The sequence below is a fragment of the Phaethon aethereus genome (genome assembly GCF_964289735.1).
Source record: "Phaethon aethereus genome assembly, chromosome: 13".
Classification (NCBI taxonomy): Eukaryota; Metazoa; Chordata; class Aves; order Phaethontiformes; family Phaethontidae; genus Phaethon; species Phaethon aethereus.
In genome coordinates, this window is record NC_138589.1 from 12,763,793 (window position 1) to 12,789,248 (window position 25,456).

Consider the following 25,456-nt stretch of genomic DNA (forward strand, 5'->3'; position numbering starts at 1 on the left):
ACAAGCAGGGAAATTTCTCAGGTAGAGTAAGATAGGATCACACTATCTTAGACACATTACACATGCCATCAGCTTAGATAAAGCTTTGTCATGTCACAGTGAGAAGCACATCTTATTACACAGCTAACAAGTTATTTGACAATTTAATAAAACAGTAATTTTTAGTAAAGCTTAAAAAAAATTTTGCCTTAATTTTTAGAAGATGTAATTGGACATGTTAAATTCTAGCGCTTCAACTGTTTATGGCAAGAACTATAAAAGCTTCCCATTGTAGCATTGAAAATCCTTTCTGTGACACCTCTTATTTACATCTTTACCTCTCAATCTTCACTCATGCTGGCCAAGAAGCAACTAACTCAACAGGATTTAATTTCACAGTGGAGTATTACACCTCCAAACAAGCCATTGCATATGACTATCACTACCTAAAAGAAGAGATAAAAAATTAATTACATTGTAGAACCATATTTTTGCACTGCATTGGCAATTTAACACTGATGACGAGCTGGCCTTTCTATTAGACACAACTAGATGCAGGAACCGTAACCTAGAATGGTGCTGATTTTGTTTTTTGTTTTGTTTTTTTACATTCTTCTTCTATACAGTTAACACCTTGTTTAAAATTTATTCCATCTGCAAACTGTAACAGAATAAATCTTGTCTGCTAATTCCTCTGCTCTGTAAAGCTAAGTCTGTATAGCAGTTTTGGTTCACTAACACACAGCTGGAGAGTAATTTCAGTACAGTGACAGAAATGGCTAATTAATGTGCTCTAAGAATCAACACTGGTAAGTTTTGAGAGCTACCAAAATAGTTAAACAAATGCAGTAGGTTGCACTTTTGTCCTATGCACAGTGTAATGTATAAAAGAGCAGTGCTTTCTTCTTTCTGAAGGCATGAGGTGGTGAAAACATGCGTGTGGTGGTACAAATGCTCCAACCGAAGAGGCCAATAATTGATTGTCCAAGAAAAAAACATTCACAAAAGTTTTATTAAAAAAATTCCCCTTTTACCTCAAACAAGTGAAGCTTAAGTTCTGTACTACTAGGTTATGTTTAGAAAAAAATGAAAATACAGTAATTTTTGAAGGCTATACATTGTAAAATCCCATAAGTCAGCATAAACTTGGACTGTGCAAGCAAATATAGCAAGTATTTCAGATGTCATTTATTTGGTCCATCAGATGTACAGTATAGTAGTAGTATCTGAGTTTACAAAACATCAAATATAAATAACCTGAAACTGTAACAATACACAAAAATTTGCTTCTTACATTGACATACCAGGCAGTACGAGCTGAAAAACTTGAGTAAATTAACAGTTTTACAGTAATGTACATAGTGCCAGTTGAAGTTAAAGAACACTGTTAAAACATGGCACTAATTTGATTTATTGAATTTTCTTCTTTACTTGTTCAGGGTGTGAAAAATGTTTAGGACTAGGCTAAAAATATTTTTCTTCAAGCAAAAAAAATGTAGTTACTTAAAATCTGGGCATCAGATGATGACCCTTTACTAAACAAGAGTAGGTTTTTTTGTCCTATTGAATTATACCTAAAAGGTATTTACATAAAAATGACATGCTTTTTTCATGACTGTTTAAGCAAATACTTATCTGTAAGTATTTATAAACTATGTTTCTACTACATTTAATATACAGAATTAATATGGAAAAACTTCTGAAAGTCTATTGAGATGAGAGCTTTATCATCAAGAGAAACAGACACAAATTATTTAAGCCAGTGGTTTGGTATTCACTTGGAACAAAGGCCTTAAAATTAGTCCAGTTCTGGACATTTTTCACATCCCAACATAATATGCTGTTACTGTATTACATTATCTGCATCATTTTGTCAAGGGGCATTTGCATGTTCAGTCTAATGCTATAATTTCATCTTGCTCTTCTGTCTGCTCAGTACGCACTCTCTTTGTACTGATGCACTCTTTATCTTCTAGTTTTCTCTTGCGGCTTTTGTTTTCCATATCATCATCAACATGACTTGAAGTACCTTCATCTTCAGAATCAACAATCAATAGATCATCTTGGTCTGGAGCTGCAAAACATGTTTTTAGTTCAAATGGATACTGTAAAGATAGTCATACATAAAAATAAGAATGTCTCTAATACAAAAAATACATCTTGGAGTATTTTTTATCCATACTCTTTTGTCATTCAACTGCAAGAATATTTTGAATTTCTCTGAAATCAGTATAAAATGGGCTTTTCACATAGTTACTCCCTCTTCACTAGAAGAACGGAAAATACTGCAATAACCCCAAAATACAGGAAATGCATTAGTTAGAACGTGAGGTTTTTTTCACATACGAAATAGAAGAATTGCATGCTATCTGTAGCAGTCCTTGAGAAAAGAACTTTTACACATCCTGAGCTGTAGTCCAGCCTCTCCATCCACTAATGCACTCAACAGAACTCCCACTAGGAGCCATGCTCCATGAGAGACACAGAACACGCAAAGAAAGGGAGGAGTGGAAGGGTGAGCAGACTTAAAAGAGCTAAAGGATAGTATAAAGGGGGGAAAATAGAACAAAACATGGACTTGCGAGACATCTAGTGGATATTTGTTTGTTTTGAAGTACAATTCACTGTAAAAACTAATTTTATGCTATTTTTAAAAATATATAATTTGAAATCAATTTTAGCAATAGTCTTAACATTTCATCTCCCCTGAAACAAGAGGCAAGTGGGAGTGACTACATCCTTGTGCACATATATTAAACTGGCCCATATGACAGGCAAAGGAACAGCATACAGAAGTCTAAGACAGAACTACAGATATCTAACTTATATTTGCCACAAGTATTCAGACTCATATGCTATCCCTATAGAACAGTATGATGCTTCCAGTACGTTAGCCTTCAGTGCTTAAGCTTCCCAAATTCATTTAAGTTAAACTATTTTGAGTATGTTCAAAGAAACACTCTACATTAGGAAGGTGATTGCACTTCCTCCTGGCTAGCAAATACTATTGTCTTGCCATGCTTTGCTTGACAGGTGAAAAAATAATTATTTTTTAAGCAGATAATAAAAGACATCTTCTTAAATTAACAACGTGAAACACAATCAAAGACATCCACAAAGTAATTTTTAATCTGTAGGGAGAAAGTGACAAGTTTGGTTGATTTTTTTTTTTTTTTTTTGTCAAGCAATAGTGTGACCATCAGATAGAATGGTCTATCTTTATTTCTGTGCAAATGATGCACTTAAGCTGACACCCCATTGACAAGCCCTTGTGAGTTAAAGAATAAAACTTCAAGGTGTATTTACTATAAACTTTTGTAGCAATCTTAAATGTGCATTTTGTAACAACTGTAAACGTGCATTTTTCTATTTAATATTATATTTATACAACAGAGGCAACTTAAATGCCTGATTTCATGTTGGCAAGGTTAAGTCATAAAACTGAAGACAATTATTTTAATTGGACTGCACTACTGAAAGACTATTTTATTTAATATTGATTACTGTTATTTACCTGTTGATGTTGAGGGTTGCGCTCCATCATCACTACCATTAGTAATGTTCTTGGATGTTGGTTCTGATGGTTTAGGGCCAACTTTTTCAGGGGTATCACCAACGACTTCAAATTCTACATCTTTTTCTAGGTCTTCACTGCGGAAAAAATACATATGCTTTTAAACAACCAGGTGAAAATTAAAACCTGTCTTTTTCACAAAGAAAGTATGTCATTCAAGTATTAGAGCACCCTGCAAATATAACAAAATGAGAAAAACATATTAATAAAGAGGAAAATCTGTTCAATCCTCCTTTATAATTTATGCTTTGTTTATTCAAAAACACTGTTCCACCCAGTACCATGACTTAAAATGCTTAGGAATGCAAAAAATCATTACCTGAGCTTACCCTTCTTCTTCAATGTCACATTCCTATTCTCACTAAAGTGCAGCGTATTAATTTACTATATATCATATGTATATTACTTATCCAGGGTTAAATACACACACCAGTTATTTCAAAGTGACTTCTATTTGCATTGCTATATCTGAACACAGGCAGTGAAGCAGAGGATCTACTACCCTAGGAGGCTGGGGGATTTTTTGCCTTTTTTTATTTTGTTTTGTTTTTTTTTTAAACAGCCGTTTCTCACTTCTTAGCTACCCTAAAAGTAAGTTTGGTTTTGCACTGTATTTTCATGTTGTGTTAATGACAAATTAGTAAAATAAACTTTCCCCAATTACTGCTAAAAAAACCCCAACACACCCCCAACAAACAACAAAACAAAACCAGAACAAACCAAACCCCCTAAAGTCTAAATTAATAAAAAATAATTGTTCATCTTTTACCTCTATATTTTCTTTCCACAGCTTAATCTTTGAGCTTTATTCATGAATTTAAAATTCTGAGCTGGAAATTCCCTGTGGGACTGTCCTACATATATACACAAAAATAATTATTTCAGAATCCTTACCTATGAAGCACATTGATTAACAGTGTGTAGTCCTGGAGGAAATCATCTGCTTGTAGTCGAGTGCCGTTTCGAATTCCAAAGTCTGATAATTTCCTGTGGTTATTTGCTATAAAAATAGTGAAAAACTCCAGTGTATACAAGCTATTTATATAAAGATCCTTTATACCTGAATAAATATGATTAAATGAGCACTCCAGAAGTTTTATGTAGAAACATAAGATTACTTTAAATATAGCTAATAAATGTTAAAAGCTGACATTCAAGCCTATCAGGAGTTAAAACTACTTGTTTGACTTATTTACCCCTCATGCATCATGTTCAAACACTTCACTATTATTACATTTAGGAACATTTTGGAGATAATATTTGTATTACAATAGTGCCTACAAGCATCATAAAAAGACCACAATCTACGAACAAGAAACTGAAGGGGATGTGCAAACAGAGGAAAATAACTGGTGCACTTTTATAGCTGAATGCCGATACTTGAAAGGAATCCTGACACTCCAGGTGAAAAGTACTTTATATAGGAAAGCTGAACTGGACATGCAGGCTTGTAGACAATACCACAAACTATTCTTGAGCCACTTAAAATACTTGCAAATCCAGTTCTCTTCAAATATTAGTCTACAGGATGACCACTAGAACATTTGCTATACTTCCATTCTGTATATCACAGTTTCTTCCTAGTTTTTATCTACTCTTATCTTAAAAGCTTCAGTATGCATACCTTCTGTTTCTCCTTCCTCTGAAGAGATAAGAATAGTTCCTTTCCCATCATCTATTTGTACATCTGGTGCTACCATAGCAAATTTTTCTTTCACTATCTGGAAAGATTAATATGATTATTTAACCATTATCTGACTTTAAAACACTTATAAAAAGATATCTTTCTTTTAAATATCTTTATATATCTTTTATATAAAGAAAGATATATTTCTTATCCTGGCTTGTTTTCAGGCATCTGCTGAAAGCCTATACTTTTTTTTTTTTTTTTACTTCCATGAACATTTTTGCTGTCTGAAGCCTACAGGTTCAGATATGTTGAAAAAATTTTAAGAATACTTCATAAAACAACAGAATTACAAATCAGTTGTGTCTATGCAATGTGGTTACAGAACTATTCAACTGAAATACCAGTTTAATTTTTTGTTGTTGGATACAAATAGGCTTTAAAACCACCAAAAAGTTACAAAGTACAAACATTCTTTCACAAGATATACAAGCACACATGAGCAAGAAGCATACTGGCTCATCTAGGTGGTCTTGTAGCTGAGAGAAATGCAAAATATAAAAGCAAATATAAACAGCAAATTAAACAGCTGATGTTCAGTCCAAATATACTGAACAAAACCCTAACTTTAATAATTTACAGTATTAGAATAAAAAGTAAGTATTAGAATAAAAAGGATTTACCTTATCCTGGAGTGTTAAAACAGTAACTTTGTGTACATTAAGTTTCACTGTCACTTCTGGCTTACTTGCACATACATAACAGTTAGGATTTGGTGGGTCCAAAGCACAAGGAACCAATAGCTTCTTTCTGGGATTTGGCTGCTTGTTCAGAAAAATCTTGAGGACAGACAAGAATAAAACAAGTTATTCTGTAAGTAACAGCACTCATAAAACCTGTTTTCCTACAGATTTATTCTCTTAAGTCTCACAGGTTGTCCTGTTCCCTAATCCTCTTTGACATGCCTGCTGAACAGGAGAAAGTGCATATTACAGCCAGCCCGCAGTGACACCTGCACTGACTGACCAGCTATTGCCAAACAGATCTGTAACATGAAGCAACCATGTTTCAAGTGATGTCAGTCTGGTTCTCTCTCCTATCCAGCAGCCAATTAAATCAGAGGAACTTAATGATCCTTGAGACTTCCACTTCTCTTTTAATTGTGGCTGAAAGTTCCCAGCACATTCAGAATCTACTGAAGCAAGAAGTGACAGACAGTAAAACTACACAATAATCAAAGCACGTTAAATGTGACGTTTAAATGAGTAACAAGAAAGTAAAAGTATCTTATTTCTACTTACTGTTCTACATTGATCTATTTTTCCTGATAAAATCTTCAAACCCTCCAGCACTATCAGACCAGCTATTACTGCATTAGTAGTAGCTATAGCGGGGATAATATTTCCTGCCATTGCTGCAAAATAAGCAAGAGTATGCAAATTTTTAACGGTCAATGAAAATGAGAAGTTTAGATTATTATTTAAATAAGTGTTATATTTTATCCTTACACTTGATATCAAATCTGCTCTTCATATTCATACTGAAAACATGCATCCTGAGGTTCGCAGCAGAAGTGACAAAATCCATTGCAGATGGGTCATCCTGACAAAAAGTCAATACAAAAAGTATTTAAAAATCAGGTTACTCACTGGAAAAAGTTTGCAACTCATCTTAAAAACAGAAAGTTAAAAGAAGTCTGTACACTATTGCATTTTTGAGTCAACATACTTTCTCTTTCAAATAGTACGTTTAAAGAGAGCAGTAATACTTTAAATACACATGCTTAGAAATTGTACTTAACATTTTATTAGTGAATGAGTGTATTAGCATTAATAAAACGCCTTGTATGTTCAAAATAATGTCTAAATGCTAAATCTTACAATGTTTTATGCTCAGTGTCAAAAACCGGTGTTTCAGAAGGAAGTATTTTTTACTATCTGTTGTCATACTCTTTTACTACTTTGTCCCCCCTGTATTTACAAACTACTTTATTTTCTTATGCCAAATGACAACTGACTGCAGGAAGATTACACTGTCTCTGGTGCTAAAAGAGAAAAATTATTTTCTTGTTTTTCTTCAGCAACACCTGTAACAGATCACATGCCTATCGTCAGAGCTAATTACTATGTACAACTCAGCAGAACTCTAGCTACAAACCACTGTATGAGCTGTGCATGTTTTAGAGAAAGGTAAAAAGAAAAAATGAAGCTGCATTATTAAAATATTTTCAAAAATCAAAATGACAAATACTTCTGAATTTGTGCTTTTTAAAGTTGGTGAATTAAGTTATTTTACATCACAATAGTTAATCCTTACACTCAGCGAGTTACAAAATGGAGTGTTTAAAGTATTTATTTGTTTACATATGGGAAGTGTTTTCAGTGAGGTGCCAGACATTTTTATTCTAAGTATTACTATTTTGGAATGAAACTGAATGAGTCCAATTAATATTTGTACTACATATGTCAAGTATAACTGGCTCATACAAATTTGGCAAACCAACCTTATCCCATATAAGCTCTGCTCCATCACCCTTCTCAGCTAGGTGAAGTCTCAGGGTTTCAACACTCTTTGAAAATAAGTGTGCATAGCTCCTGACATCAAGAACCTGCTGATCCTTCAAGACTGCAGAGGATTCATTTTGTTGGTCAGATATGTTTTTCTCTTTGGGAAAAGGAAGACAAAAATTAAGATCAGGAACACTTATAAAGAATTTTCCAATTTCAGCAAAATTAAGTATTTTCTAAATTGAAGAACAATATCCTTACACTGCAGTAGCCCCAACATTTTGCAACAAATCTACATTTAAAACTGCAACTGTAGCTGTACTTATATCAACTGCCTAGACGTACACAATTTTTCAGCAAAACTCAGCTTTCTAAGATAAATGTATCAGTGCTTACGGTAACGTCTCCTAGAATAAGTTGATGTGTAATTTTGTGAAATGTGAATTTTCTACAGCAAATACTGAGTATCTAAAATAACAATTGCAAAACAGTTTTAGAAAAAATGTTCTCTATGTAGAGAAAAATTTAAAATCCTCAGAAATTGCAAAGAATTAATATGTTAATTATCAGTACTCAACAGTGACAGTGAGAAATGTACATGTTGCAGGGATGCATTAACAAACAGCAGGTATGACTTACAAATATACAGTGGGAAGAGGGACAATTACCTTGATTTTGTACCTCAGCCCAGTCCAGTGGCACTGGAGGCTTTCTTTTCCTCCACAGCTTATCCATTGTCAGCAGATATCTAATATCATCTTTGAAAAGCTAGGAAACAAACAAACAAAAAAAAAAAACCCACACACCACAAAAACAACCAAACAACAAAAAACATTAAAATGAAAGGGGAAAAAAAGACATACTTTATTTTTACATCTGCTGTGAAATTAAAAATCAGCATTAGATTTATGAGGTTTTGCTTTTCTCCTTGAAAATATTTTCAACCACATAAATAAAAATCAAACTCCACAGGAAAAAACAGACTGGAAAAACTTCTTATTCCCCATTCTTTAATACTTATCGCATAAAGCGGATACAGCTCTGATTAATTGGGTGGGGGGATAAAGTAAAAAAAAAAAAAATCAAGAAACAGTCCAAACAGTGGGTTCATGTGCCTACTGAAGCAATCACTACAGCTCTTTGTATACTCTCCCCAAGACAGTCTTACCTACATGCCAATGAATTTCCACAGTAAAGTTATTACTACCTATCAACACTAGGTTCTATACTAATTTCATCTCTTTATCCACTTTCAGCAACTATTTAGAAGGAAAACTCCTAAACCAGTTTGTAGTTTCTTATGCCAGAGTCTGATTACACACAGAAGATGATTCATAGCTTTTAGGTCCTCAGATTGGTTCTGATTATCCCCAGTGAAACTCAGAATTCAAGTTTACCTTTTCATATTAAAAATAATGATAATTAAGTTTTTCTGTAAGTATGGACAAGCTGCTGAAGCCATCTGTACAGATGCAGATGGAATGCCATAAAGCGGCAACATACAACACATAAGCAAGTGTTGTAAAAGACCAATTCTACAGCAAAATTGGTGAAAGTCATAACACAACGGCATGACTGATGACTGGCATCAAGTGTCTGGAGTTTGGCTTAACTTTAAAGCACCTCATACACTTCAAACAAAGATATTTATTTGGGTTAAAGAAGATACCTTAGTAAAAAGTTTAACTGGATCGTATCCAGTTGATTTAGCCCACTCCTTAGTTGAAATACGTTTAATCTCACCATCTTCATTGGATGCTCGTGCTCTGGCTTCTGCTTCTGCTGGTTCCCCTATTAATAAAGTGTTAACCAAGTATTTTAATTAAGGAAAAAAAAAAAAAAAAGAAAAGAAAATCACACCCAAATATTTCCCCTAGAGTGAACAACCAAAATTATGCAGGGACCATAAAATGGCTTTACTGGACCCAACAGAAGCTGAATTAGACACAGTGCGACTACTCCTGTTTGCTTCTGCAACTCACTAATTTAACTTGATGTCACCTAATTCCTTTATTGGCAGAAACAGTGAACAATTGTTTCCTATTAATTTTCTCCACATAATGTTGCGATTTCATAAATCTCTAACCATCCCTTTTCAATAGTCTCTTTTCCTGGCTGAAGAATCTTAGTTTGGTTAGAACTTCAACACAAACAAACAAACAAACAAATCAGCATGCTACCTCTGGTCATCCCTATTCAAAAAAATTCCATGCATACAGATGCTATTAATTTTGTATTTCTTTCCCAGCCACATCCAGCAATTGCTATCATGATTCCTAATAAGCAGCAGGTTGATGCTTTCATAAAACTATCTATTAACATTTTGACTGAATGAGTCAAACTTAGAGGCTTGTAAATTTGTGAATGTTTCCCTCCTTTCACTAATGCATCATTTCATATTTATCGGCACTAAATCTACCCAAAGTCTCATTGCCCAGCTATTCAGTATTGTGAAGCTTTCTACTACTTTTTGCAGTTAGCCCTCAATCTTTATTATTCTGAGTGACTTTGCTTAATCATGTGTGCTGAGCAGCACTGGTCCCATCCCCACTCTGAGGACACTCCTCTAAACAACCATTCATCTCTATCATTTTACGTAGTTTATCCACTTCAGGATCTTCATCCTTTTTTTCTCCCCATGGCTGCGTAGCAACTTCAGGATCCTCACAGGAAGCTTTTGAGTGCCCCCTGCAGATTCAAACCAGTGTAAACCAGATACGCTTGTCCACCAGTTTGTCGGTTCCTTCAAAGCACCTGCAGAGCCATGCGAGGCACATCCCCTTACAAAGGCTGCATTGACTCTTCCCTGATACATCATGTACGTCCACTGATTCTTAACAGCACTATTGCTACAGACAGTTTGCTTGCTACAGACATGAGGCTACAGCTCAGGCCTTCCTATAATTGCCCTAGCATTGTGTCTGCTACCTTTCAAGTACTGCAGCAGCCATTGGTTTTAAGTGAGTTGATATACCACTCTTTTTAAGATTCAGCTATTTCATTCTGCAATTCCTGTAGGAACCACCTGTCAGGTGATCACTATCTGATGTAGACAATCTGAAGAGTCGGAGGATCCTCTCACTCTCCCAAGTCCATTCATCTATCAAAGGATCCAAAAGAAGCAACAATGATGCCTATTCACCTTCACAGTAACTACGGTTACTGTCCTTTCAGCAAAATACTGAATAGCTACAAAAACATCATTCAAAACAGGCATATTTCCCATGTAGATCAACACTGAAGTGTTTCAGGCTAGAAGAGTTCAATCATAATCCTTGTACTTCCTTGCGATCCCTCGGCTAGGAGTGGAAAATGCAGAGTGACTACAAATACCACTCAGTTCTCAGTCCTCAATTCAAAAAACAAGGCTCTCACCTGCAGGGAAGGAAGGGCTCCATCAAATCCAAATATACAGGGAAAAAAATGCTACCCTGTGAAGATCAGTTATATTTAATTTTCACTTCAAATTTCTGTATACATAGCAAAGACCACTTGCTGCAGTGAACAGGAGTCTCCAAACAGGTGCAAGCCTTTTCATCTAAATCATATATCTTACACCTGGATCTGTTAACTAGAACTTGATGATTAGCAAGTGTATCAATTGTGTTTCTCACAAACTTTGTGGCTTTCTACCCACACTGAGAACAACTAGCGAATGCCAGTGACCCACCTTAGACTATATTAAGAAGTCTGCAGAACAGCTGAAGTAATCATTTCAAAAGATGTTTTAGGCTTCCCACAAGGGCCACAGTTCTGACAGGTGAAACTATTAAAACTGTTGTCATTTTGAAGAGTACTTTTTGCACATTCTTCATACAAAATCTCTGGTATGCACTATGCATCAAGTTAACAAAAAAACACTGAAATTGTTTCAAATATCTAATACGTGGTAGTATGAGGGAACCAAGTTATGCATGGTGTACATGAAGGTCTGTAAGGGAAACTACTGTTAACACGTCCCAAAATCTTGTTGTCCAACGGTACAGTAATTGGAATCCTCTTAAAAGAAAATGGAGCTGAACTCTCTAACCTTAAGAAATGGACAGAAACAAATCATAATCTCTGATATAGAACATTTCAGTAACAGGGTAAGCTACCAGCTTATATCACACTCACAGGCAGCTTCAGGATCAGCTCTGTCAGGAGAGACTTCTTGATCAGCATCTTCTTCTCCAAACAACTGGCTATATAATAATTAAGAACAACACAACACTAGAATTTCATCATATCTGTTTAAAGCCTGAAATATTTGCTAACAGATATATAACCACTTTAGAATTCTTGCTATCAGAGTGTCACTTCATACACTGCTTTTTAAATTGTTGTGATTCATCACACGTGGACTTCACACTGACAACACAAAATGTCCAATACAAAAATGAATTTATTAAAACAGTTCTGTATTACTCAGTAGTTCACCTAGCCTTATATTTATATCACAGTACTGAATGCATTTCTTACAACCCTCCAAGATCCCAGCAAACTTTGCATATGTTAATACATGCATTAAAGTGAAAAATGTGTTAACTTCACACAAAGGTGAAGAATAAAGTAACATCAACCTACGCTGCTGTGCTGAACTACTCTGACAGATTTTCTGTGATATTAGAGCAAGGCCTAAGTACTAACCAACCTTCCATCTTTATATTAATAGACCAAAAAAACCCCAAAAACCAAAACACACCCCTCCCAAAAAACACCTCAGAATCCAGGTCAGAGACCTGGAGGTTTTCACTATAATTCACATTCATTAAAAACAAAACAAAAAACCCCCAAAACATCACCAAAAAACCCCACAACAACAGAACAACCCAAAAGTGTGTGTCCACTTTATTTCTCTGTCTGTAGGCTTAGAAACCAGAAGAGTGAACCACAATACCTGTTTTCTTTTTTTAAAATATCACTCACTTGAACAAATACTTAGCCCACACAATGCAATGGATAGGTTCCGATGGCGTATTTCTGATTGTGCAGCCTGGAAAAGTCTTCTGAGTTGGTTTAGGATGACATTCATAACATTCTGTCACTCCCTAGTGAAAAGTGAAATATTTGCTTGTCACACTGAAGGTTACTGATAGTACACGCTATTACCAGATGAACGGTAACTGTATCTCAAAACACCCAACTCCCTGTTGTCTAAAATAGCCAATGATTTAAACTTAAAGTGACAAGAGTAATACACAACCTAACCTTTTTAATAACTGTTACTTGTCCAAGGTAGCCTGCAGTTCCACTCTCTATAAGAGGAACATCAGCAGCCAGGCACATCCTGTTCACATGGTTACGGGCAGCTGCAAATCAAGAGTTTTTAAAGAAAAATGTGAATAATTCGGAAAAAAGTTTTACTTCTCCAAATTCAAACTAGCTTCCTATGCAAACATTTATCCTTACTCTGCCTTATTTCATTATAGAGTGCTACGCCTTTTTCACAAAGTCAATTGTCCAAGTAACACAAAATATATCGACGCTATTAAATATATCAAACTCAACTGAATAGAGTTACATATGTACACACAATACTCATCAGTTCCCATAAAGCAGCAACAGAGCAGTTAATATTTACTTTCAAAACACCTGTAAAAGCACTAACTACCCTTTCAAGTTTCTAGTGAAGCACACAAGCATTAGTCAAACTACAGATGGGTTAAGAGGATACTTGTTACTTAACTGACACTGCAGGAGGACTACCAGTAGAACATATTAAAGATCTGTTTCTATGAACAAGCAACAGTATTTTCATCTCCAATATAAAAACATAGTGAAAACTTCACCTCTGTTATCCAGAGCATTCATAACCAACGTAAACTGGCGGAAGAACTCTACGTTATAGTCAGGGCTACAGAAAAGAAAAACAATACTCAAAACGGCACAAAGTTGTTGGTTATTATGCCACAAGAGAAACTATACACATGCAAAGGGTGGACTGCTGTTCATGTGATAAATTACACATATTATAAATTTACTGCTAGCCTTTAACCGCCCCATTTGTCTTCTGCTCATTTTAAAGCTGGGTGAAAGCATGAATTCTATGCTGCTGGAAAGAATCTATTGCAATTAGTACTAACTTGACCAATGAAATAGGCAAACAATGAAAAAGTGATTATACTGCTCTGACCAATGAGCAAATTGGCTGAACTGTGGTAACTGACCTTAAAAACCATCAGCTGAGGCTAAAACGTGCACACTGTCTTTACCATAGCTCATCAGACTGTTGATAATTCTTTATCCTGCCATAGCTCAATTGGTTTTGATTGTGCCCCCATACCCTTAGGAGCCAAGATATGGAATTTCAAAATCTTGACACTTTAGTATCTTTTCATTGCATTTTTCCAATTTAAAGAAGGTGGCAAAGAAGAGAAAGTGAAGAGGAAACAGGATTAACAGTTTTACAGTTTCAGAAGAATGCAATCAGTCTGTTTCAGTGGCTAACAGCAACATCAGAGTTCAAAACTTAATATTAGAGTATCAATTTTTAAGAAACTGGGCAAATGTAAATTAAAACATAGGAAACAGCTAAAGAAATCTACGTGCTCTTGTACTCATTGGTTATGGACCATAAAGACTAGCTTTTAACAGTTTGGGGGATATATAAATGATACACAGTTACCTCCACACACACAAAGGACTTCATTTTTTTCAATCATGGACTCAACATTCACATTTATTTTAATCTAATTCTTGCTCAAGACATCAGGGCATCCTTACAGTGTAGAAACTTATATGGTAAATGTTACTAATATAATGAAAAATAGACAAAAGCAAATGACTACAGCTTACTACCAGAGCTTAAGAAAATGCAAAATCTCCTATTTATAGCTATTTCTTCTTACTGCAGTAACTTTGTAAAATATCTCAAAGCACACCATTGTAGCATTTAAATAACACAGTACTTGCAAATCAAAACATGTAATTAGAGCTTAAAAACAAACATACTTCATGATGCTATCATGGTAAGCTATAATATTAGCTTCTGGATAAAACTGTAACACGCTTTCCTTGGCAACCTAGAAATAAAAACAAACAAAAACAAAAAAATCCACTTATTATTTCTTCCTTCCTTCTAAAGATAGACTCAATACCAGTTGAGTATCTAGTAAGTTGATTACCTTAAGAGATTTAAATACTTTTATAATGAAATGTTGTAGATAGCCATGATCAACCAACACCTACCTCTTCACAGTACAAACAAAACTGTGACATGTTTCTAACACTGTCCATAAAATAATATTAAGACTTCAGCTTTGACTTTTTCCTCACCTGTGATTTTGATCTTCCAACATGTTTCTTTTGAAACAAAAACTGCCTGTTGAGATTGCTGACATCAATAGTATCCAAATCAATCTATAAACACAAGACAGCAATTTCACTTTTACAGAAATAAAAGGAACAAAATCATGAACAGAGTGTGAAGCAAATGGGATTGACTAAAATGCATAAACTTTACAGATCCCTTTTCAGACCTGCATTACAGGTGTTATGTCTACAGCAACGGTAGAGGCACAACTGATCACCTAATCATCTTCAGGAATCCGTACATTTCAAATAATTACTAACAATGAAACCATACATCAAAAATTAAGGGCTACATGTCAACAAACTTTCTGAAGAAAGAGCCCCTACTAAAAACGCACATGAATTTTGAGATACATAAGCACGGTAGTTAGTAGAAAGTCAATAACTGATTGTCCTATTTACCATAGGATAAAGATTTTAGTGAGAATTCATCAGGAGCACAGCATACAAACTCAGATGAGATACTGCAGAAATTGGTCTAGATAGGTCCAGTTAGACTCTACACGGGACTAACCACCCTGAATGCTGGCTCTGTACCATGCTTCCCCAAGGTCCAAGAGAAGCTACTTAGCAAACTAATTAGTACTTCTACTTTATATTTGAACATGGCTTTGAGCAACTGAATCGGTAAACTCATGACTGCACTGTCATCTAGTTCATACACTGCAGGGCAAAAGCTTTTACTGTTTGTCACAGGTCTAACTGCTTAGTGCATATTAAAAAATTATGAAGTCTACTTACAAAAAAAAAAATCTTTATTACCCTAGTATCCTAGTAACTACCCATGGTCTTGCATCTGTTAATGAAAATGGGTTGTGCCTAAAAACACATTTCTACCTTGTTTCCTCTCTCGTAACACACACTCAGAAAGCTTGCTTAGTCCAAAAGCGAAAAAGCCTGAGAACCTCAAGTGCAAATGATTAAGTGCGTAATTTTGTTAAAACTTCCACTACCCAGAAAGCTTTCAGTATTTTAACTGGAGATGACAAGAAGTGACATAATCTACAACTGAAAATAGTACTACCAAAACCAGAAGCAAAGGAAGTTTTTCTCCAAAGAGAATACTACAGACCATTAGACCTCAACAGAAGCTTCAATCTAGCTAAGAATGATCAGAATTTAACAGTTCTCTTATTAAAATGACTTTTACACTGCTGCCATTTTTGTAAGTTAGAAGGAAAGGCCTCAGAACTTCCTAAGAATATATATTCATGTTCTTAATTCAGACTTGGATTTTGAGTATTTTGATTTTGTTCTTCACTCATGAGGATAACACTACTGCCTTTCAACAAAGTATACCTAATGAAATCACGTATTTGTGAGTTGTCTGGTATTCAAAACTATTAGATTTTTTTTAGTATTAATATTCCGTTAAAAAAAATATTCCACAACTTGTTTATAAAAATAAAAACCATTTTCAGATGCTCAAGTTTGTTAGTCTTTAATAACCAAGGAAAACCCTCAACAATATCACAAATGTTGACAAAAGCAATTTATTCTAATAGCAAATTTCCTCTTTGCAGAACAATTCTCTTTTTGCTCTCGCCCACCCACTCCAGATGTTATCAAAATGTTACCGTCTTGTATAAAACATTGCCAATTATATTTTAAAACAAAAATGTCCCTGATCCAACATGTACTTTATCTAATAGAGTCCAACCAAGTCAGCCTTGAAAGACAATAAAAAATAAATTAAAAAAACCCCAAACTATAATAAGTGAAAATAAGCATACCCCAATTAGATTTATGCCTAATGACTAACTGGAAAATCAGGAGATGTTAAATTACAATGGACTGCAGAAGTACACAAATGACATAGTAAGGCAGAAAAAAAAAGGGGGGAGTAAAAAACAGTGCAGAAAACGCAGGCTTCTACTCTTCTGCATACGTTTAGTTCACCAGTACAATGTTAAAATTGGATAGGCTCTCAAGTGGCAGACTCAAATCAAAGGGACAATTTGGAATTACACTTAAGCATATCCTACAAGTTTTACAAAGTATTTCAATAGAAGAGCCTGAGTTATATGAATAACAAGGCAAACCAGTAGCTGTTCTCTTCTACAAGCTGATAAGGTTTTAGATAAAAGCTGTTTCTAATATGCTCTGCTCAACAAGTCTGACTGAAAACAAACTTCTTACAACTTGTCACACAGAACTCTCAGATGTGACTCCTGGCCAGGCACACAAAAGTAAAAATGAATTCAAGGAAAGAGACCTGTGCTCTAGCTGGATTTGTAGTCCCGTGATTTCTTAAAAGCATATACTTTTCATAGCTACAATAAAAAATTAATAAAGGCCTGGAAACCAGGTAATCAGTGTTTTGCTAACAGTATTCCTCTCTATCCCGTTTTCATTATCACCCTTCTCAACTCTGCCGTTCCTATGCAGAGATTAGCATCAGGAAGCAAAAGTGAAAGCAACAGCCCGCGGGAAGCTATCGACACCGGACTTCCAAGACTGACAGTTTTACAACTCGGTATCTAAGAACGCAGCCCATCTCCCACGCATTTTGTTTTTCGCTGCAATCCTTCACTGGACCATTATCCATAGCATTAGTCAACGCGGCATTAGGCAAAACTAAGACTTTAGCGAGCAGTCGCTGGGCAGCAAACATGGCACACCGCTGCTTCCCAGCGGGTTTCGTCTGCGGGTCCCCAGGGAGGCGCAGCCGCTCCTCTGCCGAGCGACGGCGGGGCCCGCCGCTGCCCCGGGAAGGCAGCCCGCCCTCTCCCCCTTCCCGGCGCGGAGCCTGGGCGCAGCGGACCCGCCGCTCGGGGCAGCCCCCTCCGCGGCGGATGGCGCCCGCAGGCCGCAGCCCCTTTGTGGCGGAGCCCGTCCCCCAGCGGCAGGGGCGGCGCGGCAGCCGCGCCCGGCAGCTTTGGCGGGCCCGCAGCAGTTTGAAAACACGCAGACAATGCGGCTGGCGGGAGGGGCCGCGCCGCCACAGCGCCCCCGCCCCCGCCGCGGCCCCGCCGCCCCGGCCCCCCTGAGGCCCCCGCCCCGCTCCCGGCTTCCCCCCCCCACCCCGGCCTTGACTGCGCCGCCGCCCGCCGGCCCCTCATCCGCCCCGGCCGCGGCCCCGGCCCGCACCACGTCGATGTTGCTGAAGCCGGTGAGCACCAGGTCCTTGAGGAGCTCGCAGCCGATACCGCCGGCTCCCACCACCAAGAGCCGCGCCTGGGCCACGGCCTCCGCCAGCTCGCTGCGCAAGGGGCCCGACACCGGCACGGACATGACGGCGGGCAAACAACGGCGGCGCGCAGAGGGAGCGACTCCGCGCGGCTCTCCTCAGCCGGGCCGCACTCCGGACAGCGAGCCCAGGCGAGACCAGAGCGGCGGCCGCCCGCCTTACCCGCAGCGCCCCCTGACGGCGGGGAGGGCCTCAACCAGGAAGGCTGCGGCGGGGCCAGAGCGGAACGAGCCACAGGTTCGAGCCCCGCTCCCGCTCCCGCTCCCGCCGCCCGGGTCGGCGCCGGCGGCGCTGCCTCGCGGGAAAGCCGGCCCTCGGCTGCCTGCCGCCACCGCCAGTGCAGCCAGGGCTCGGCCCACAAATTATGCGCTCTGGGCTACCTGCCACAGCTGGGGAAAAGAGCACACGGAGCAGCAGGGGAGCGCTGGCGGTATTCCAGGTGTAACGTAAGGTTTCGGTACACGTTGGTCTAAATTAACTGACTCGCCTCCAGAAGCTGACAAAGTAAGCTACAATTCTTCCTTAAGAAAAATCGTTTGGCAAAGACGCTCGATCACTTTAGTGTGTGTCTGTCCCCCTCTCCTTTTCTTAAACCCACACTTTTATTACGTTAATTTGTGCTGCAGCATTAAACCTGTGCAAAAAGCTTTAATGACACTTACTTAAATTACTCCTCCATTAAGTCTGTTAAAATACTGCAATTTAGCCTAAACCAACAGGGAACGGCACAGAATTTAAACTGTTTTTACTAAAGCAGTGCAATTAGCCTGCGAGCACCGGATTGTGGGAACAAGGCAGGTGCTGTACAGGCCCCATCGTTCTGTACCTGCTGGAGCAAAATCGCTACCAAAAACCTCCACCCTTTCCCCATCCAAAGCAATGTGACTGCCAGAGCACATCTAGCCATGCAAATGTATCTTATCCTTCACCAGAAAAATAGACAGAAAAGCTTCATCATAGGAAGACTGAGGTGACCGCAAAGCCCTTTCAGCCACTACCTGCCGACTTTCCAATCTGTTGTTAAAACAAAACAGATCTGTTTTTTAAAATCAAGCTTACATTCAGTTCTTCACTGCTAATAGTTTCTAAAAACTGGATCCTGTTTGGCTGATGAATGCTAGCAGTATAACCAACTGCAATAAGACAACCCTTCTTCTTCACTTTCGTCCCCAAATGTTAAAAGTTAACTAGAATCGTGAAACAATCTCTACACTTAAATTTCCATGTGTAACCAAAGGACGCAAGTTTTCTGTCGCTACATTTTAGAGGCATGTTAATATATAGTTCAATCAGCTGTTCTTGGAAGTAAGCACAATGTCATTAAATGAATTTCATTTTTCACCACATCTGAGGAAAATTCTGTTGCATAATTACACACTTTCACCTATAGTAAAAAAAACAAACAACAGACTTTCCGTCTATGCAGAGAAATACAATTTATTTAAATAATCTCTGATCTGGGTCTTCTTGTACAAAAATAAATTCTTCAAGAGGGGTTTGATGATTTGTTGGCCAACAGCTTCTCTCACATGTGTAAACTATAGCAGTTCCAAATTCCACTGACAGATCTAAAAACAAAGCAATAAAGATATGTAATGTAAAGGTACTAAAAATTACATAATCGGGGGCTATTGCTTATTGCTATACTTCAATATTTGCCAATTCAGAAAATATTTTTCATGTTCAGTCTCCTACATATACAGCATTTTCTGATTTTAAAGATTTTAAAGCAACTTGACTCAGCATTTTCAAAGAGCTTTTTAAGTATCTGCAACCTTATCTGGCAGTATTTATTATTTTCCAAGGCCTCATTTAAGAGGCAATAAAGACAAATTACTCCCAAAGTCATGGAATTATCTGTATTGCTGTTATTAAAGTTCACTATTGAGCAAATGAAGTTGCAACCATAAAAGTCTCCACAAACCAGAATTATATCTTTTGCTTAGTGAAATCTATAATGGAAACAGAGCAGATTCTTGTAAGATGATCACTGTAGCTAAGCACGTCAGTGCGTGTGGTTAGCAAGAAACAATCCAAATTGCAGTTCACTAAACTTTACCAAGAATACTGTTTCTAGTATTCATTCAGCTAAGTCAAAGGGCAACACCTGAATCACTCTGGAGCATGCTGACCAGCGCTGGCATGAGTTGAAATTCAAATATTCTGTTGCTTCCACAGTTACTGCAGGCTGGAATACCTTTGTTAATGTTGGCTGGAGGACATGTTATGAATAAAGGCTGGCCACCCCAAGAATATCTAAGAGAAAAAAGGAAAAAAGTAATTATTTTTTTTAAATCTACGTTTTATATGAAAACTTACATGTTGGCAACAGTATTCAGGATTCTCTGAAACCTCTGAACCTGCCTGAAGTAAAAAAAATTGTTATGAGCCAGAATCGTTGCCTAAGCTTCAGATGAGCCATTAAACAAAGAATAAAGATGGGGTGGGGGAAATACTTGGAAGGTCAACACTTGGAAAGTCTTAAGGAAAGAGCTGGATTTAAAGAAGACAAATACTTTGAACTGACAGCTCCAAAATACGCTGTACCTGACTCATTTACTTAAGCAACTACACTTTTCTGAGAAATGGAATCCTAACCAGCAGCAGTTAAAGATACTCAACATAGAATAGGTCTCAAAACCACTGTAGTTATGCCCCAGAACTGATGTTTTACTTACAGCTCCACAACTAACAGGAAACCAAGATCGAAGGTGGTTTCCACTGAATGCCACACAGGGGATTCTGTGTTGTGCTGAAAGCTCAACAGAGATCTGGCAGCCCAGGAGACATGGGGGTCTAACAGGCAGACTCGCAATACCCATGAAGGGGAAAGGGAGGGCTACATAAAGATTATAACTAGCGATAGTCATAGGAATCACCAGAGGCGATGTTTTAGAAGAATGGAAAATTCCAAGAGCATAATACTGCAAAGTGACAGATCCAGTGAAAAAAAGTTGTCTGAAAACATTACTTGCACTCTGCATTAGCACAGTTTCTGTATAATCTTTAATAGATAATTAATGAAAGTTTCTAATGTTTCTTATCTGTGTAACCAGTCCCTCAGACTTTACCTCCTCATCAAAGAGGTACCAGTTAGTTCCACCTGGTTCTGGAAACTTGATAAACAAAGGTCCTGTCATTACACTGCTTGACCAAATAGGCTGCACTGGACTCTCTGCAACAAATAAGTTAAAAACTAACACTTGGCTTGATCCACGAAAACCATGCATTATTATCAGATACTATGAATAATTTAAGATTTGAACTCTTTGTTACACTTTCGTTCAGAATTAACTCCTCTTTTGGGAAAGTAGCTGCTCTGAGATGAAATCTGCTTTTGTTCTAGGAAAAGCAACAGATTTACAAGAACTGAAGACCGCAGGGTCCCGCGGGGTAATCACAGCAAGCTGCAGAAGAACTCGGGCTTTAAACCAAGTAACTTCTTACTTCAGTAACACCTCAAGGGCTGAGTCATAAGCAATTACAGTAAGGTTACAAAATTTCAGAGGCACCAATAGCCTTGGAAATCTATCACAACAGAATACAACTGTGTATTCCACCTCAAAACTGTCTTTTGAAAACCTCTATGGCTGGATTTCAGCAAGGCTTCAAAGACAGTCTGGGTCTGTTCTCATCAGGTCTTATGTTGAGGAAAGACTCCCACTGCCAGATCTGGGGTCTCTGATCCTGCTTTGCTTCTCATCTACTTATACTCTGTATAAAAAAAAAACCAAAAACCAGGGGACTTAAGTCTGACCACACAGGCATGGTAACAGCTCTCTTAGCAGTTTAATTAAGAAACAAAAATATACATCTATTTCCAGTGAAATTATTTTGATGTACTAACAATCCATGTTTATGCTCTGTATATCTCTGTTACAACCAGATGATCAACATACCTTAGAATCTGTTCTTGACACACAGATATTCTTTTCATAAATTTATGGAATGTGTGGTCCCTGCTTTTGACTTCACTCTTCTCATATTTTTCATTATCACCTTCACCGGCAGAACTATAAGAAAACAAGAAAAGAAACAAAATTTCCAGTAAGGTTTTCAGTATGATATGCATGCTTTAAATAAGCAATGGCTACTATACACTATATTCACATTGAATTATACTAAGTACATTGAAAAAAAAATATACATGTTAAATTAAGAGGCATTTACTGTTAGAGGTTGCAAGTGAACATTTTGCTTCTAGTTCTTTGGTTTCTGGTGGCTTACAATTACTAACAGTGTTTCAAACTACCACACAAAATCATTCCTTTAGTAACTTCTCAGAAGTTTTTCTAGTTTTTAAACTACGATATTGTCTTTTTAAATTTTGAATTAAGTGTAATTAAAGTTCTATGATTCTATAAAGGTCAACAAAACTCAAGAGGAACACCACTGCTAAAAAGCGTTCTATGCGGATTCTGCATTCCACCTGCTCCGTCACTCAGAAACAGATGCATCTCTGAACAACTCAAAATTTGACAGAACTGGGTGCATTGTTATGTTCTTCCAGCAAAGTACTACACACCAATGATTCCTGAAGGACACAGTTACCTGTAAAAACCACTCAGATTTAGTAAGAGTCAGATTTCAATTATCAATCAGCATACAGGAAACCACATAATCGCTTCCGTTTCAGCATGAAATCCAGACCTGTTCTCACCTTTCTGACATCAACTGTTCCAAATCAACACCCTCTCTCTGCTGATACTCCTTCAATAGTTTATCTGCATGATCTGTATCAAGGAAACCAACGTAGTCTTCCTCATCCACAACACTAATGTAAAAGGGCTGGAACACAGGAGCTGACCTAGACGTTGCCATTACCATTCTGTCACTGACGGGACAATGTGTATTCAGGGAACCTGACGCATCTGTAGCTTCAGACAAGCAAAGCTGTTGGAACTGGGATGCACACTCCACCTCTCTGGCTGAGATGCTGCTCACCGCTTCATTTAAGCCAAGCAGCTGAAGGGAGGCACGTGCAGGAGATTCTGCTCCGGCACAGACTCCCCAGTCATCTGCTTCATCACACCAATCTTTTGCAGCAAAGTTCGATTCTTGTTTCTGAGAAGACAAAAAAAAAAACACAACCCAAAAACCGAAAAAGAACACTGTCAAGATCAGCCACCCTAATGCACTTCAAAACCAGTTTCCTAACAGATAAGAAAACTAAAACCTTAACCTAATGTTTAGTGTTATTGTGCCTGTTTTCCTCACAGTGGTAGTTACCAGCATAGCCATGTTTACTTTTCTCAGCAGCACAGTTATGGCAAAAAAAAATCTCACACTGGAGAAACAGAAGAAGAATTCAATGGCTTTTTGAATGGCCTTTGTTGCCATACCTTGGCTGCTGGCATGGCCACTGACAGCCAGTTTGGGTACGCTTATCTGGAGCACAGTTACTGCACCACAGGTAAGCTCAAAGAGCAGACTATGGAGGAAAATAACAATAATGACGATGACACCACCATCATTTTATCAGAGCATAAGATCATTTACCACCGACTAAAATTTCATATTGCAGATGCACCAGCTGAATAAAAACTTTCTGCCTGTCATCACTAGTCTGACAGCCATCCTCTTTCACTCTTCTTAAACCAACATGCAGTTTTTCTTCATAAGGAAAAATACCAGAAGTATATTAACAATAAATTTGTGAATTTAATTAATTGTTAATGAAATTAAGCTTCATTAAAACTGATGATAAAATTTAAAAAATCTCTTTAGATTAGAAAATAAAGAAAATGTCTCAAAGATCCAAACCTCAACAATATAGCCCGATCATTTAAAGTTGAAAAATAATGTTTAGGTAGCTCAAGTAATTGAAGTATTAAACATCAGTTTTGACCATACAATTGGACTGCACTCTCCCCTTTAAATCAAGCCTAACATAGATCACAAACAAGAAGTTAATAATCTTCTAGTACGTAACGCGTAGTACCTACGGTGTCAAAAATTCCGCAACCGTGACTCCTCCACATGACCACATACATGACTCAAAACTAGCATACAGCACAACTTCCTGAGAAAGGTTACGGTTACTTAAACAAGTATACACACGTACGAAACGCATCTTGAAACCTCCTCTGACAGCACTTCATACAGCACACTGAAACGAAGGACAGAACCCAAGACGGCAGTTCGCTAGTTGTACCTGTTTTACCCTGTAATCCTGCGCTTCCTTGTCCTGCGGCTGCACGTACTGGGAGCGCAGCACCTTCCAGCTTTACCACGCCGTGTAAAAAAGAAAAAAAAAAGACACGTAAGGAACAAGACACGTGAGCCGAAGAGGCATTTACCGGCCGCAGTCGAGCTGCGCAGGTTTAGGGCCGATGCCGCGGTCCGCGCCCTCACCTCCGCGGCGCGCCCCAGCAGCCGCTCCCGGCGCACGCGAAGACGTTGGCGACGCGGTGGAAGCGGGACCCCTCCAGCGGGCAGTACACCTGCACCAGGTGCGCCAGCGCCCTCCCGCACGCCCCGCAGCAGGGAGCGCCCGGGCGCACGGAGGGCACCCAGTCCTGAAAGGCGAACAGCACAGGCACCGCTGGAGACGCTCCAAGGGCGGCCGGTGCCTCGACCGGCCTCCGGGCTGAGAGACCCCTCAGGGCAGGGCCCCGCCGCCATCCTCCCCCTGGCCCTGTCCGGTCCCGGCCCTACCGCGAAGCCACCCAACTTGCTGGTGGCCCAGGCAGGGGCCTGCCCGCCTCCTCGGCACGGCCCCACCATGGCGGCGTCCCGGAGCCCCAGCAGCACGGGCTGCCTTGCCGCCATGGCAGCACAGCACCGCCCTGCCCGCTCCGCTACGGCGGCCGCCAGCGGACACACATCGCCGGATCGCGCGGCCGCGATACCGCGGCACTGCCCGCTGGCGGGGACGTGCGTGTGCGTGTGCGCATGCGCGCGGGTCAGGCGGGGCTCGAGCCCGCCCCGAGAACTGGGTCCAGGCGAAGAAGGCGCTGGAGGACCGTGAGTCCAGCACTCTACAGGAGTTCTAAAACGTCTTACTTTACTAGAAATGCTTCTACCTTAACAGTGCTCAAGTACCAATGATGAGTAAAGAAATTATTTACCAAACCCAGATGCCTGCCATGAAGGGCTTTCCCAGTAAGAGGCCAATTTACAAAGTTTGGTTTTGAACACTTAGTCGAACTTGGTTGATGCTGAAATTCATAAAAGTACACTGGATTGTCTAATAGAGAAATAAAAGAAGTAATCAAAACCCGGAGCTGGTGCTTCAGTGTTACTTGTTAAAGCTCCACTGGGAAGCAAGAGGTTTGCAGGAGTTC

The 25,456-nt window shown here is 38.7% G+C and overlaps 2 protein-coding genes across 2 annotated transcripts; both read right to left on the reverse strand.

Annotated features, from left to right (window-relative positions):
• Nucleotides 1–1,871: 1,871 nt before the first annotated feature.
• UBA2 (ubiquitin like modifier activating enzyme 2) lies at nt 1,872–18,214 on the reverse strand (the record flags this gene model as incomplete). The annotated part of the gene is made up of 17 exons (XM_082005577.1): nt 1,872–2,053; nt 3,494–3,630; nt 4,448–4,553; nt 5,178–5,274; nt 5,864–6,019; nt 6,482–6,594; nt 6,689–6,782; nt 7,684–7,844; nt 8,356–8,455; nt 9,357–9,478; nt 11,804–11,871; nt 12,596–12,717; nt 12,878–12,978; nt 13,459–13,523; nt 14,621–14,691; nt 14,945–15,028; nt 18,071–18,214. The coding sequence occupies 17 exons, from the start codon at nt 18,212–18,214 to the stop codon at nt 1,872–1,874; spliced, it is 1,923 nt and encodes a 640-aa protein (XP_081861703.1).
• Nucleotides 18,215–19,607: 1,393 nt separating this feature from the next.
• Nucleotides 19,608–24,997, reverse strand: PDCD2L (programmed cell death 2 like; the record flags this gene model as incomplete). Its single annotated transcript, XM_082005685.1, has 7 exons — nt 24,828–24,997; nt 24,525–24,688; nt 24,325–24,394; nt 22,831–23,234; nt 22,070–22,183; nt 20,278–20,426; nt 19,608–19,738 (listed from the first exon to the last, which is right to left on the reverse strand). The coding sequence occupies exons 1-7, from the start codon at nt 24,939–24,941 to the stop codon at nt 19,608–19,610; spliced, it is 1,146 nt and encodes a 381-aa protein (XP_081861811.1). The 5' UTR covers nt 24,942–24,997.
• Between the last annotated feature and the right edge of the window lie 459 nt (nt 24,998–25,456).